Consider the following 16,003-nt stretch of genomic DNA (forward strand, 5'->3'; position numbering starts at 1 on the left):
AAAACACATTTATTATCTTTGAATAATTATATTTCAGAATTATTTAAATGTTCAAATACTCCGGAAAAATAAACGATTCAAAAAGTATTCTACTGTAGTAAATACACATTTTGATCATTTTGAAAATATTTTTTGAAAATTTTTTATACTGAAATTTTTGGTGCTTTCAGCAAGTAGATTTTCTTCTTCGATTTTTATATTTATTTTACTTTTTGTGGAAAGTATTTGTGTACCAGGCGAATTAAATGTTCAAATACTCCGGAAAAATACACAATTCAAAAATTATTCTACTGTAGTAAATACTTATTGCGCTCATTTTGAAAAAAAAATTTTTTAGTTCATAAAAGTAACATTTTTTGAAAATGTTTTATACTGAAAATATTTTTTGAGGGAAAGGCTGATTTCAGCAAAGTAGATTTTCTTTTTCAATTTTTACTTTTATTCTACTTTTTGTGAAAGGTATTTGTGTACCTACCAGGTAAATCAAATTTTATCCTCACAACACTTTTTCTAATTTAACGAAAATTGTAGAAAAATTTCAGATTTTTTTAAATAGAAGAACGTTTTGTACAATTTTGTTCAGTAGTTTTTTGTTTATTTTTGGTGACATAATTTAATTTTTGAGGAAATAATTACTTTATTTTTGATACTGAAACACTTATCTTCGCATGAATTATGGTAGAATTGTTAAATTTGTGCTAGAGAGGAATCTGAACTCAAATATTTGGTTGAATACATAGATTTGTCAAAAAAATTATAATTTTAAAATAAAAATGTTTTTAATGAGAATTTTTCTCGTCGTAAAAATGCCGTTTTTTCATAGTTTTATTTTTTATATGGAATTTTGGCACAAATAAAAAACATTTATGATTTTTGGATAGTTATAAAGTATCTTTTTTTAGTTCATGAAAAAAAAAAACATTTTTGTGAAAGTTTAAAAAATGAGACGATGTGTCAATTTAGAGTGAAAAAATATATCGAAAATATTTCTTGGTGGAAATGCTATTTTCAGAAAAGTAGATTTTCTTCTTATATTTCACAATTATTTGTATACCAGGTAAATCAATTTTTATGCGCACCCCTCAAAACACCTTCCTAATTAAACAAAAATTGTAGAAAAATTCTTAAGGGATTTTTTCAAATCTTGTTCTGAGTTGTTTTTTTGTTTATTTTTTCCTTAAATTGATTACATTTTTAAGGAAATATGTCGCTAATTTTCAATCAGCATTTTGATATTAGAACACTTATTTTCGTAATTTGGTAGAATCTGTAAATTTGATTTTTCAAATTTTTTCAATTTAATAAATAACAAATAAATAATGTTTTTCAATGAAAATTTTTACAATTTCGTTTTAACGCGGTGTTTTGTGGGGTGGGGTTGCAAGTTGCTTGCTTTTCGACGTTTTTAGAGCTAAATTTGTCAAAAAACATGTAGTTTTTAGAACCGAAATGCTTTTTTGAGTATTTTAATGACACGCAAATTGGAATTTAGGCAGGTGGACCACCAGTACGAATTGGTGAATTCTGACTATCAGTGGCGCGAGGTCCAGAAAAAGTTGTACAACGAGAGCACCGTTAACAGTATTCAGCAGGCCAATGTGATAAGCAGTCGTCGTCCCTGTCAGCAAATTTATGACGTCAAGAATGACTGCGAGATGATTTATCCGAATAAAGTGCGTAAACACCGCAAACACCGCTCCCGATCTCGTTCCCCGTCCGAACCAAAGTCTTGGCTTTCCGAAGAATTGAAAAAGCATTTAGAATTCGATCTTATAGATACTACGGGTATGTCCGATTCTCAACTGAAGGAAATTCCTTATACGGTAGTCCAAACGAATAAACCTAAACAGATCAAGCTGAAACCGCAATGGAATAAAAGGTAGGAAAAGCCGAGCGTTTCATTTTCCTTACCCGAAAAATTACAGCATTCACGACGATAAAAAATGCAACACTCCACCTCCACCATACTCACCTCACATTACGGAAACGCATAGAATACGAAATGTTTGCCTAGGTCATTATAATTTAAACGAAGATTTATCGCCACAATTGACTTATAACGGAAATGATAACAGCGCGGATGCTTTGCCAAGGTGAACGATGATCACACTTTGCCCGAGTTGTGACTTTCATTTTTTCCAGAATGTTTAATTCCTTGGAAGTGGCCTCCAGGAGACAGGAAAATTCGGATCACTTAGGAATAAGTCACGAACATACGGATTCGGGACTCGGGACCGAACAAGACTGTATTTACAATAGCGAAAAGTATTTTCCCACTTTTGAACGACTCAAATTCAATGATTTTTTCAGGTCGAATGAAAGGAACGGATTTAATAATGTCGAGGATTATTTATTAGTGAGTATTTGATGAAAATTTTGGTTGAGTGTTAGATTTGGGCTTACTAATGTTAACAACTCAATCAATGATTTTAAAATCGACACTATTGTAAGGTTTCAGGTCCAGAGAGATTATCAAATGTTGCTGAACACAATGCGTTACCACAAACAAATTCAGAAGGAAGCAACGCCGCTATTGCAGCGATAGATTTATCAGAAATGAGCACGGAGCTGTAATTTACATTCTAGCAATCCAAATAATTTTATGTAATTTTAGTGTGACAATAAATTATATTATCTACTTGAGTGTTTCTTTAAAAGTATCGATTTCCGGTAATCACACAATTACAAGCTAATTTTTCATTCCCAAACTGTTATATTTTATTATGGTAATGAAATAATTGCGTTTTGAACAAATATTTGCCCAAAAAAATCACCAAAACCCGAATAATGATCTCAGTAATCTACACAATTCCCTTCCAAGGGCTAAACTAATGTAAGCGCAGGGCTGGAACGATTTTATCCGATTTTCTTCGCCGATTCACGGACAAGCCTTCTGCTTTGTTTATTCTAAATTAGGACCTCTCATGACGGCATTCACCGAAAAATCCCGCTTTTAATTTATTAAAACGCCAGTTTCCAACTTGTTGAACTGTTATTGTTAGTGGGCGGAAATCAACTTTTATGACGTTTCAATGTAAATTAGTTTTTTCAGGTGTATACATGGTTGTATACCTGAATGTGGCCACAAACATTTTACGACTTTGCTTGACATAAAAAAATCGGCTATATTATTTTTATACGCGAAACTTCCAAATTGGTTTTTAATCTCGTGGCGAAGCAGCTACTAAATCCAGTGATCAATTGGTCGGTGTGCCCGCCTCTCCCATACATATTCAAGAGTTTATTTCCGGGTCTTGTGATCTGCTATGTTTCTCAACACACACCAGACACCACCTTCCCGTACGCATAGCTCGGGGACAGGCGGTATAATCATGCATAAATAAAAATATTGACACAGGCAGACAACGTTTAAATCGATATAAACAAGATTAGTTGGCATTAATAATCTGCACGTTGATAACTCGATCACCTGTGCACCAAATAACGATATTTTAACCGTTAGTGGCATTTGCACTAAAAAGGCAAACTTATGTTGTCTTAACTATACTTATGTATGGGAGAAGATTTTGAATTTTTATGTTATGCAAATGGTGGAGTTAGCATTTGGTGTCATTTCTGTGTTTTAATGCGCCGGTATTGAAACTTGAAGGGGTTTCATTTCGGTGGTGGTTTCAAACTCGGTGAAAAAAGCATTCTTTGTGAAAATTTGCCATTTCTGAAGTAAAGTTTTGGAATATTTAGCACAAACGCCCATGAATAACAGGTGAGCGCATGCGCTGTTAGTATAGTCGAGTCAGGGTGGGGTGGACAGCTAGCTTCAGTTTTTGAACAAGTCTAATAACGCGGTTGTTGTGTTGAAGGTTGTTTCGGATGCTGGTTAAAGTTGTGATACCGGTATTGTGTTCAATTTTAAATAATACAAACTAAGATTAGAGTTTGAGCGATTGAAAACTGGAGCTGGAGCTGAGTTTGGGTCAGAACAAAGTGTACATCGAAGTATATAGCAATATTGTGGATGAAACAGATTCTAACCTAAATAGTATCCACAGATGCAGTGAAGTTCAAGCTAGTATGTTGTCCACTTAGAGCTTCGTTTGTGAAATAAGACAAGTGGATAACGATAGTGAAACGCGTGTTTGTGATTTTCGACTATTAAATTGTGGATTAACCTTAAAGTGTAATGTGTGTAAGTGGGTTGCACTGAGTTTCACTTCCTATGGGAAATGGACACTATATAGGTAAATGGAGTTGCACTCTGCGAATTAAATGTGCAATTACATTACTAAATACTTAAATCAAGTCTTGGTGTTGGTCACCAGCTGCATTCCATAATACAGTATAGCCAACAACCAACAAGAGTTTCGGTCCAGACTGAGCTCAGCATCCGTTTTCGTATTTACTTCTAATATCTGTAATATTTTGGCTGTATTTATCGATTTCTCCCGGTCACGACACTTTACTCGTTCCATTCACAAACCGAAATTGTCTTAAACCCTCAAATGCGAATATGTGACACAAAATAATTCGATTGACACATTCGTATGATCAAATTCTTAAAGAATGTAAACATATGTTTCATTTAACTGGGAGTCCCCTCCCCTGGATTGTACTATTCACCGGCAAATGTGACTGTACTCATTCTTTGTCATTCATCCAAGTACACTCCCGGCAACAAACAACCTACTATGGACTCAGTTACCCTATGACAGATGCAATCATCACTTTTCCTTACATTTCACACACATTAATTCATTCAATGGTCAAACAAACTACACATTGTTGCCCGACAGAAATGCTATATTGGACTGGCGGGTCAAATGCAAAATTTACCAAATTTGGATTAGTCCATACGTGGAAGTGGAATTTTCATTAGCGCCAAGCCCACTAAGAAACATCTTTCTTATGCCAAATGGTATTGTCACCTGTGTTGTGATTTTAAAAATTAATTGCCGTGGTTTAACTTTCCCCGTAATTTGTTATTCTGGGTACATTTGTAATTTTCGTGGAACCTGGTCACGTATCCTTTTATTTGAGCACAGTGACCTTAAAAGTGACTAAGAAGAATTTCATATTTGAAGAATTCGAACCGGTTGATTGGAATATGACCATATGGAGGTGCAGTCTTAGGAAAATGGCCGTAATGAGTTGCAGTTGGGACGATGGGAGGGTGGTGAAATCAAAACCACATTTCGAAAGTAGACCGAGATGGGCATGTCTGTGAAACGTCTTTATAAAGTCCTGACAATGTTGCGATTGAAAGTTGCTGTTTAAACACATTGATCAATAAACATTGCGCAATTAAAATTGTTTTTCTGTTTGATGATTGAGCGTGTGAGCGAATTACATTCTCAACTAAATTCCCAATCGTTGGTGGTTCTACTACTAACGTTACTATAAACAAATCCACATCAGAGAGAAACTCCTAATAAGGTTATCGCAGGTATCGGAAATCGACAATGTTATTAGTTTTACATCAACGGTGAGCTTCATTTAAGGCAATATTGTCATAGCTGTGTTAGCTATAACTGAAAAAAATGTTCCACTTTTTGGTGAATAAAACAACAGTCACGAGTTAAATTCACTGACTCAAGCTGGATTTAAACAAAGAACAATGATTTTATTCGTGTCGGATCGAATGAAATGAAAGTTTTTCACTTTATCACACATTTTAAATAAATTTTTCAAAATCGCATTTCCCGATGTAAACTATGTGCAATTTCTGTTTATTCCAGTTGAGTGAACTCTCGAGACTTAACAACTCTAGAATTGCACAAATGTTTTATTTTTATTTGATTGATCGGAAAAAATACGAAACGGTTAGTTGCATTGTTGACATGGATTAACTTTAAATGACGTGTGACGACTGATATATAATTTTAATGAAAACGTTAATATGAAAAGGACGGGAAAGAAACTCGATCAATTTTTCAGAGGGGCAATTTAAAGATTTGACTCTGCACCTCCTTCGTGGTGCGAACTGTTTTTTATTATTAAATAGACAATCATGGAACGAGTAAATATATAACGAGGAGTTTCGCAACATACCCGAAATTTATTAATTATATAATTGATTGGGAGATAACCTTGATTAAGAACCGGTGAAACTAATTAATGCAATTTCGTTATCGATATATCCGTGCTTGTGTAACACAATTAAGTTTCTTTTGTGGGCGACGAAAAATAATTTCCATCCGAGAGACACTTTCTCTAAATAAATTACCCAACTAATCGGATGAAAAAATTGACACTTTTGACAGGAATGAAAAAACTAATCGACGACCTTGCGGAGAGGGACGGATTTTGTGACTCACCTTGTATAGCTATTAATTATTCCCACTTTACAATAACATTCTTCGAATGCTTTATGAATTGTCTTTATCAAATTCAGTGTTTGCGATTTTGTTCGGACAAGTTGAAACTTGTAAATTAAACGGCTGACATCTTTTCAGTTTCAATTACTGCTATTTAGTAAATTTTATGAATGGTGGCGGGGCGTTAATATGTTGCTGTATTTAAAGTCAAGATATTTGAAATGGGCATTTAATTTAATTCAGTTTGGAGGCTTCATTAATAATAGTCAGATCAGAACGATCAATCAAAATATGATGTAGGTAGATTTAGCGACAGGTATTATTAAATAGTCATTTTTAAGGGCTACTGGTGTGAAAATTTTTGCTCGGTTAGTATTCGCTTGTGTGGTTAATGTATGTTGTATGTTCCAGGTCCCATGCCTTGAAGTTCCTGGAGCGCTGGTGCCGCTATGAAGCGGCCGCTTTTTACATTAATTGTGGCTGTGGCCGCTGCCACAGCATTGACAGCAGCCGCTTCGTCGAGCAACGACATTATCAAAACTTTCACCGATCCAAGTGTACAAGCATTCAACCATCTTGTGGTGGATAAAAATACAGGACGTGTATATATCGGCGCTGTAAACCGTTTATATCAATTATCACCCGATCTAGACTTAGTAATATCAGAAAAAACGGGACCAGAGATGGATTCAGATGACTGTTCGGTGCTCGAATGTACATCTGCTTTTAGTAAAAAATTAACTGATAACGTAAACAAGGCCCTAGTGATCGACTATACAACGTCGCGCCTGATCTCTTGCGGTAGTCTATTCCAGGGGATTTGTTCAGTTAGAAATCTGGATAACATCGCTGAAGGGGTGCGGGTGGTTCGGGAGGCTGTCGTGGCGAACAATGCGACGGCTTCAACAGTCGCGTTTATAGCTCCAGGTCCACCCAATCCCCCGGTGTCACAAGTGATGTACGTGGGAGTGACGTTCACGTTAGGGTCACCATATCGGTCCGAGGTGCCCGCTGTCAGTAGCCGGTCACTGGATAAGGACAAAATGTTCACAATTGCTCAAACTGCAGTGACAACTGGGACGCGAATGTTCGTCAATTCGCTCGCTCGCGAACGCTATCCGATAACGTACGTCTACGGATTCGCTTCGGAAGGTTTCAGTTATTTTCTCACGACTCAGATGAAACATACCGGTTCAAACCAGTTCATAAGCAAGCTAGTGCGCGTTTGCCACGACGATGAGAATTACTACTCGTACACGGAGATCCCCATCGACTGTATTAGCGATTCGCAAGGCCAAGGCGGCCGCAAATACAACCTAGTCCAGGCCGCCTACGTGGGCAAGGCGGGCTCAGACTTGGCTTCGGATTTGGGCATCACGGCCCAAGACGATGTCTTGTTTGGGGTGTTCAGTGAAGGTGACCCGCCGTATTCCAACAAACCCTCTGATTTGTCGGGTCTCTGTGTCTATCCGCTGAAAGCCATCAGGAGGAAGTTCATGCAGAATATCAAACATTGTTTCAGCGGGAAAGGACAACGTGGTTTGGACTTCATCTCGCCGAGCCTTCAATGTGTGTCCACGGTGAGTATATATTACGTATACACATCTGCGATTTGCGCACCCCCATGGCGGCGAAGCGGCACTGCCGCTCCCGGTATTGATCGGCCGTCGCCGGGACCTCGCTATGCTAGACCCTGACTGACGTCTCCTACCAAACGCTAAATTCTTACTATTCCTTCACCTTCGTCCTTCGATCATTCATCTCTTTATCAAACCAGACATATTCCAAAACCACTGTTGCTCCACCTAATCACCCGCCCGATCCAAACAGACAAACTCCTCTCACTACCCTTTTCAAGATTTGAATTATTTTTTTCATCAATCCTCTCGCCTAAACACATATAATACAATATTTGAAATGTAGCGCCGGGAGGGTGTTTCTAAAATCAGGTTTTCCTCAACTTTATGAATTCAAAGTTATATGAGATAATGTATATAGTCCAATTGTTCATATGAGTTTACATTTAAATGGTCTGGAATGAGTAAGTTCATATATATTTAAATCAAAAATTATCCAACAGTCCGTGACTGGAAAGTGCTGAATATTATACCGATCTCTTTTGTTAATTATTTCGATTGACTGCCTAAAATATAAACTTCCACTTGGGTTAAAATCCCAGTAAGCATGACTGACAGTCGGTTTGATCTTTCGATTTCATTTAATACTCTCGTTTGTTATAATTTATAACAAAATCGAAATTTTTAAGGGTTTTAGTGTCGCAGACTTTTTTCGAAAATAAACATTGTATAGAGGTGGTGGTGTAAATATTAATACCTGGCTGTAAGTTTGGCAGCAGTTGTGTAGGAGGGAAAACACGTGATTTTTAATGTTGGGGAAACGTAAATGGTGTTTTTGGAAGTTTTTGCAACACGTCGAGCTCAAATATCAAGTGGAGAGAAATATTATCAACATCCGGTGTTGAGAACAAAAATGAAAAATCATATTTTAGAGTATCCTCCCCTTCTTAGTGTATCAATATTAGCGTAGTAAATAACGCGATAGTGTCGTCTATATGCCGAGTATTCATAAATTCTAAAAGCGAGTCTTATTAGAATTGCTTATTTTAATTTATAGTAAAATAGTCGAAAACCAAGCGAACTGAGTGTAGGAGTTATTTATGATTTCAGTCTCGTCGTAACACATGTGTTGGGGTTGATGCAAATGAGTTATTAGGACCAACAGAAGATAATATTCGGTTGTTGGTAACTTAACGTGAAGCCATCTTAAATTAGCATATTAGATAGTTCCGGTGCTGCTTCTGAATCGTAATTGTTATTTGAAATTGATAAATCGTCGCGAAAGTAGAAGAAGACAATGTGTTGGTGACATTTTGCACAAAATGTATTTTATATATTCGAGTAAAAGCTTTAAACACGACCGGCCCTAGCGTAGTAGATGTCATTAAGGAGTGTTGCCTGTTTCTTTGATGATATATGGAGCTGTCAGTGGCCAAATAATAGAATTGTATCGTGTATATTATATATACGATTGTCATTTCGTTTTCGATCTTGGCTAAAGCGAAATGTTGTTTTATGAGTCTGAATAATTATTGGTTTTTCAAACACTTCCTGCATCGTTGACCGTAACCACGCGAGATTCTGATGTTTATCGGGAACACAAGCGAATTATTTTATTATTCATATGGTTCCAGTTTTTGCTTTTAAACGTGGAATTTTCGATTAGTGCTTGAATAGGAGCGAGATTTAATATTATTGTGTTAGATATTGGCTTCGTGTTGAGTCAAGAGTCTTAGTTGGGTGTGGCAATTCTCTTCTGAGAATAAACTAAATCTCCATATTGATTTCGATACGTACTGATTATACTTTTCGTTATCCCATCATCAGAAAACATGTACCTGTTGCGCATCAATTCATATTTATCCTTTCTACTCTTCCTGCATTTGCCTAAATTTCAAGATCGGAAAATAATTTTCATAACGGTTCGATCTATTGTCAATGGATTCATGTACGACGACGATTTCATCATGGTTTGCTTTTCTACGTACGTATGGAAGTTTATAAAGCTCCTGTCATTGCCACGCCGCTTTGTTTTAATCTTCTTTGTTCAGAATTAAGAACCTCGCTCTGGATGTTCGCACTAAACTAGCGAATTGCTTCAATGAAAGTATCTACAACTTTGTAAACCTTATTCTCTCATCTTCTAACATTCTTAACACACATCCCCCTTATCCTCTTTATTATTTTAAAATGGTTATTTATTCGCCATTTCTATTGACCTCTGCAAAGACTACAAGAACGTGTTCTACCACATGTGACATACCATTCAAGGACGGTCTTTGCTTTATTCGAGCACTGACTTTCAGTTTTATAACGGAGAGGCCACAAAAGTTGACCGTTAAAATAACTTAAATATAAATAAACGCATTTGCATTTCTTTGTCATTTTCATTTGGGTGAATCGTCGAAGTGAAACAGCCACATTTTTCACGTCCCTATTTTCCAGTTAATAATTGAAACTTAAATGAGAATGCAAGGTAAGGTGGAAAATCGAATAGTCAGTGCAAAATAGAATTTTATAAATAAATTGTGCATTTAATTGCTGCTGTATTAAATGTAATTTTCTCGAGTCAAGGGGTGATTTAACAGGCCCGGTCAAGGGTTAGTAAAGTATTTTTATTCATTTTGACATGTACACGTGTAAAATAAGTGCCACATCATTCTGTAAAAGTGAGAGTGATGTCATTGTAAAACCAGCATTGTTATGTTGTATAACTTTAAACAATCGTCAGTTTTCTTCATTTCCGCTGAATCGGAAGTGCGAAAACGTCACAGCACGTTTAGAAAGTCCATGATCTACTTATTTCGTTTCTCAAGCCGCCAAAAATAACACAGCCTTGAAAAAGTTTACGGAAGTGCATTAAAAACCGAGATGAATCGTTGATCATATTACTTGAATTGTTGCAAACGATATCATTTTCCGCATGTCAACGACCGGCTATTTTCACCGTTTTCCGAGATTTCTCGCTTTAACACGATTAAAATGTCCGCGTTTGCGGTTGGGGATGTGGTGACCTCTCTCTAAAAAACCATCAACATCCACCGAGTGTCATAAGATGCAGTTCACGCGACTTATTAATCGAAATTTCAGCTCGGATTTTCACAAAACGGGCTTCCGAGGGATTTCCCGATCCCTAACTGACGTTAACCCAGAAGGATTAATGCTCCCATTGCTAGTATTGCTTAGTAAATTTTGTATCGAGATTAATATGTTTGTATCTCGTATATACCCTAGATTTGTGAAATAGACAGCTCAAATCTTGCTTTGAAGTTACATCCTTTCTCTATCATATTACAGAGAAAGTCACTTGTGATGAAAAATATTATTACGCCCCCACACACCCACCCACAAGACGATTTCTTAACTACTCTAAACAAGGGAAATTGCGTTCATTTCATATAAACATCCATTCTGGACTCAATTTACAACACAAAATTCTTAATAATGGCCGTGAAATTTTTACTCTCAACAAGTTATTACGACTAATTAAAACATAATCAACCGTAGCCAATCAATTCACAACTGGATTTTTGCATATAATCATTTCTAAGAACGCCACTTTAATTATGAAATTCCTAAATTTTCTTTTTTTAAAAAACTTTAAATAAAATGAGTAAAATTTGTCACTATTTATTTAGTTCGTCATGCGTCTGCAAACAATTATTTAATGTTTATTTGTCACAATTAAGATGATAAAGTTATAAAAAGTCTGGTGATACAAATCAGTTAAAATTGTGTTCTTTGTCTTTGTTTTTGGGAATGTGTGGTGTTTTTGGTCCGCCATTATTTGGTGATGCGATAAAATTTGTTTGTGTACTCGTAAAACAGCAGTTTTGGGCTAATGTAGCGTTTATGTCAAATTTGAAATAAACATATTTTTAAACTGCACTTTTCGTGTTTGTGTAAACATTTTCCAACTGTTTAGATAGCATCACAAATGACAAAATTCGTTGATGTTCATTAAATTTTGTTTGTCGGAGTATCGTAAAAAAACTGTTTATGTTATTAAATAAAGAAGCAACTGGTTGATGAATCAAACATAAAGTAAATATGAGCGTCTTAGAGTTTGTTTATATTAAGAGTTTGTGAAAAGTAGAGCAGACAAGGGAATAATGATTGTCTTCTAAAGAGATAAAATTAACTAGATGCCTGGTCTGATTAATGTATATTTCAATAACAATAGTCTTGTGACTAGATTAATTATCATGTTAATGAAACGAACAGTGTGAAACAATAAAAGTTTGAGAATAAGATTGCAAGTGAACATTGTAACAACAAAATGGTGTTAATTTAGAGAGAATGTTGGTGTGCGTTGTTAAACACGGGCGTTAAATTTTCTTCGAATAGTTTTATTTATTTTTTTGGCTTGTAACGGTGATGTTGAACTCAATTCGTGGACAATACTTTAGTTATAAGTTACAACACTGGCTGAGAACAGGATGAGTTCGTGGACCGCATGTTTGTAGATGATCAACAAGCTTTCATGTTTCCTAGTTCATGAATCAATATTATTCTCTAGATTTCACAGTTAGCCATGTTGCCAGATGCATTATTTCTCGTTGAAATAATTCGTACACTGTGACAAATTCGTTTTCATTAAAAAGACTTTGAACAATAGAATCGGATCGGTTAATGGAAATTTGTGTTTGGAAAGTCGGGAAACGTCGAACCACTCAATATCTGCCAAATTAGAAAAGGAAGTCTATTTTTAAAAATTGCCTAGGCTAAATAAGTCTTTCGTTTGGCAGGAAACAAACAGATACAGAGTTCGTCACGTTCATCGAACGTAACGCACTAGTTTTGTCCAACATCGCGAGAAAGTGTGTCTATGTCCGCCGTTTTGATTTCAGAAATCATTCTTGCTCTATCATGAGGTGTATTTTATAGCAGAAATATGTCAGCGCTCAAAACATTTTAGATATTGGATATTTGTGTTTACCAAACGTGCTTTATCCAAATTGGACAGCATTACATTTTTTACGCAACGTGGATAATATTTTCTCGACATACAAGATAACCTTTAAGAGCTGTTATGATCCTCAACAACACGCTTTGTGGGAAAACTTGCTCGAATAGAGAACTATTGAACTTCACTCAATCTAATAGAGGATTCTGTGATTCTTAAAATGTTTGCGACGCCCGCCACTGGCTCGTGTTGTAAATTTGTCAAATATTTTAAGCAACACACAAAAGGTTTAAATTACTCCGAATAAGTACTTCATTCAATTAGAGATGATTTAACAAAGGAACAATTTAATAATATACAGAATTAGCTCTAATAATGCGTGCATGTGGACAAGCGTGTTCCTTTCTGTCATGTATTTTACATAAATCTCTTTATTCCCACATTCTCAACATTTTAATAACACATAATTCCATTATTTTAATGGTTTCATTGATTTTCCGTCCCGGCGAACGACTACGACGATCTTAGGAATGTTTTTAATTTGCAGAACCAAGCACCTATTAAATTAGATCATTCTTGAGCATCAAAATTTTTTTGCAGTATTTTCGAATTATTCATATGTACTGGATGATTGTGGGCGAGCCGTGAGCAATTGCTCATCTCTGGTAATATTTGATGAAAGAGCGGCACATCAAAGACAATTCAAATCCATGCATGTTCATTAGTCGAATTGTGGGCTTTCGATTTGTCATTTAATTCAATTTTAATGTTTTTCAATGTATTCGAATTGCTAATTTGAGAACGTTGCTAAATCCCTACTTAGTAAAATATGCCACGTTTAATTCTTCAAAGAAATTTTTATCGAGAAATTCATTTGCGTAAATTGCCAGACCGCAGGAAATTCAATAGCTGTTCAAAATTAAAAACTGAAATATTCGCAATTTGTTGTTTACTTTTTATTTTAATTATGAGCTGTACTAAATATTTGTAACGTAATGAAATGCTCTTGAAAAAGAGGGCGGGTGTGATGCCTGAAGAATTTTGATAAATGATGATACAATTTTAAGCAAGAATGAAGGAGCATTTTTTTACGACGGCGAGATCCCTCACGAGGGAATTTTATGCACATCTACCTTTTGCGGGGGTTGCTCTGCGTTATTAGTATGTCAAAATACAGGGTGGGCGTGAATAATTACCGACACCTTTAGTCTCGCAGGGATGAAAAAGTGCCGATTTTATTTATTTCCATTTATATTATTGTAATGTGTAGTGGTTTTGAATAGCAAAACGAGATATTTCATCTCATGTTTGTTAATTAATCGAAAAACGTGGCATGAAGAGGAAATTTGTGACGGTCTGAGCACTGAATCAAAACCATCATAAATAACTCACGTCTGTATCGATTACCAAAAATTACCGGTTATTTAACTGCTTTTTAAATTACCGGTAATTTCACATCTTTAGTGGAATAAGTGGGAGCATCGCACAAAAGAATTAATTAAGATTTTTTTCAAACTAAAACTCGGTGAAAGGAAGAAAAAGGATTTTGTTTTAAATGACGCTGTACCACCTCATCGAAATTGCACCGTCAGGAGGACATAAAAGTAAACTGTCTTTTCGTGATCGCCTTCGTCAGAGTAATCTCCATAATATTCGGCTTGTAAATTATTCATTGTCATTGAATGAGCTTCATAAACGATTGTTTGCTACGGGTATTAGAGAATTTGTAAATCGGGAAAACATTAAACCGGCGGAAAAATCCGGAAAAATATAATTGGAACTTTCTCTGAAATCAATATCTAACACATATGTGAATGTCTACAAGTCTATACTAGGAATACAATGAGTTTCTCGCTCATAATCGCGATTTTACGACTAGTGTGAATTTCTATTATCGAAAAGCTTTCTTTCTGTCATTTTTCGTGCCTGACCTGACTAAAGAATAATTTATTATTAGAATGAAGGTTTGAAGGTTATCAAAAGTCGAGTTGTGAATCGTTGATTATTTAGGGTCAGTTGCAAAACAAGCTTCTTATCAAATTTCTTATCAGACTGCACTGATTTACGAAGTTTAACGAGAGGGTTCTGAAGATTTCTTTCCAATAAAACAATGTTTGGTTATATTTTCGCCAAATCAGATTATCTAGAAAGTTGGAGTGTCTTTCGTTATTTCGGGAATTTATTTGATGCATCGGTATTTTTATCGTCGTTGCTAACGGTTTGATTATTTTAATATATATGTATATAATTTTATTAATGGAAAAACGGGATTGGATATGACCTCCGAACATTCATTGTTTTTAAATAATATTGTGACCATCAATCATTTTGACATTTGATTCGCATATAGGGAAGTTTCATAAAATGGCACAGGATTGAAATTGAAAATACATCACTTATTTTGTTTGCGGACGGATTATAATGTGTTTTTTTGCAATTTTTAGGGAGTGAAAGCAGAAATGGCGAGGCTTTTTAATTTTTGATTGTTAAGTCCTGTGTGGCTATTAAAACGTGGCTGTAACATTATGGTCATAAAGTTTTACCGTAAATTGCTCATCAATTTAATGTTGCTACATCAGTTGTGTTGTTTGTGCTATAAATATGCGCACAAAATTGAAAGAATGTTGGGAATCAAAAGGTTTTTTATGAAGCGAAATATGCAAAGTGGGAGTTTGTTGAAAATTGGTGCTGGTAGAGGGATTACTTCGTAATGGCGCAAGAATTTAGTTTACTTACATTCTTCGCAAGTGCTTTAACTCTAGACATAAAAATTTCATTAATGACTTATCCAAACATCAATTACGCCCATTTTGGGGAAATTAAAGTTTCGATTTTATGATTTCCTTCGGGTCATCACACTTACATTTTTCCGCTCTAGGTATCCTTACTAAAGTTATGACGTATGAATAATTTAGACAGGGCGTTATGTAGTATTATTGTTTTTCATGCGAATATTTTCATCTACAAATTTCCATTTTCTAAATTGAAATTCCTATTACATAGGTATCTCTGTTTCGCTATATTCTCCGCAAAACAACACAAATACGAGTCTTAGCATCAAATATGCTACACGTATCCCAAGTGAACCTCTCTTTTATGCAAACTAATCGCTTAAACAATAACTTTTCGATCGAGAAAAAGAGATATAATTAAAACCGGGCAAGTGTTGGAACTGAAAATATAAACTTGGCTTTTTAATTAATTAGTTTAAATATTGACATTTAGGTTTTCCAGACCAGGTGTTTGGA

At 35.3% G+C, this 16,003-nt stretch overlaps 2 protein-coding genes across 4 annotated transcripts in view; both read left to right on the forward strand.

Moving 5' to 3' along the window:
- LOC123006608 (band 4.1-like protein 4) overlaps nucleotides 1-2,638 on the forward strand; it is a 10,192-nt gene extending 7,554 nt beyond the window's left edge. Inside the window, exons 14-18 of one of the 2 annotated variants that reach the window (XM_044401209.1) lie at nucleotides 1,493-1,879; nucleotides 1,926-2,093; nucleotides 2,143-2,265; nucleotides 2,311-2,356; nucleotides 2,452-2,638. In XM_044401209.1, the coding sequence (XP_044257144.1) occupies nucleotides 1,493-1,879; nucleotides 1,926-2,093; nucleotides 2,143-2,265; nucleotides 2,311-2,356; nucleotides 2,452-2,574 (847 nt within the window). In that variant the 3' untranslated portion in view covers nucleotides 2,575-2,638. The remainder of the gene's footprint in view (nucleotides 1-1,492; nucleotides 1,880-1,925; nucleotides 2,094-2,142; nucleotides 2,266-2,310; nucleotides 2,357-2,451) is intronic. The other variant, XM_044401211.1, reaches the window with a different exon arrangement.
- A 1,064-nt stretch (nucleotides 2,639-3,702) lies between these two features.
- The window catches only part of LOC123006658 (plexin A3), a 50,191-nt gene continuing 37,890 nt past the window's right edge, over nucleotides 3,703-16,003 (forward strand). Inside the window, exons 1-2 of one of the 2 annotated variants that reach the window (XM_044401304.1) lie at nucleotides 3,703-3,724; nucleotides 6,684-7,852. In XM_044401304.1, the coding sequence (XP_044257239.1) occupies nucleotides 6,722-7,852 (1,131 nt within the window). In that variant the 5' untranslated portion in view covers nucleotides 3,703-3,724; nucleotides 6,684-6,721. Of the gene's footprint in view, nucleotides 3,725-3,801; nucleotides 4,200-6,683; nucleotides 7,853-16,003 lie in introns of those variants that run through there. The other variant, XM_044401303.1, reaches the window with a different exon arrangement.

The sequence above is a fragment of the Tribolium madens genome, unplaced genomic scaffold (genome assembly GCF_015345945.1).
Source record: "Tribolium madens isolate multiple individuals breed KSU strain unplaced genomic scaffold, Tmad_KSU_1.1 Scaffold_2;HRSCAF=44;Tcas5.2_LGX, whole genome shotgun sequence".
NCBI classification, from domain to species: domain Eukaryota; kingdom Metazoa; phylum Arthropoda; class Insecta; order Coleoptera; family Tenebrionidae; genus Tribolium; species Tribolium madens.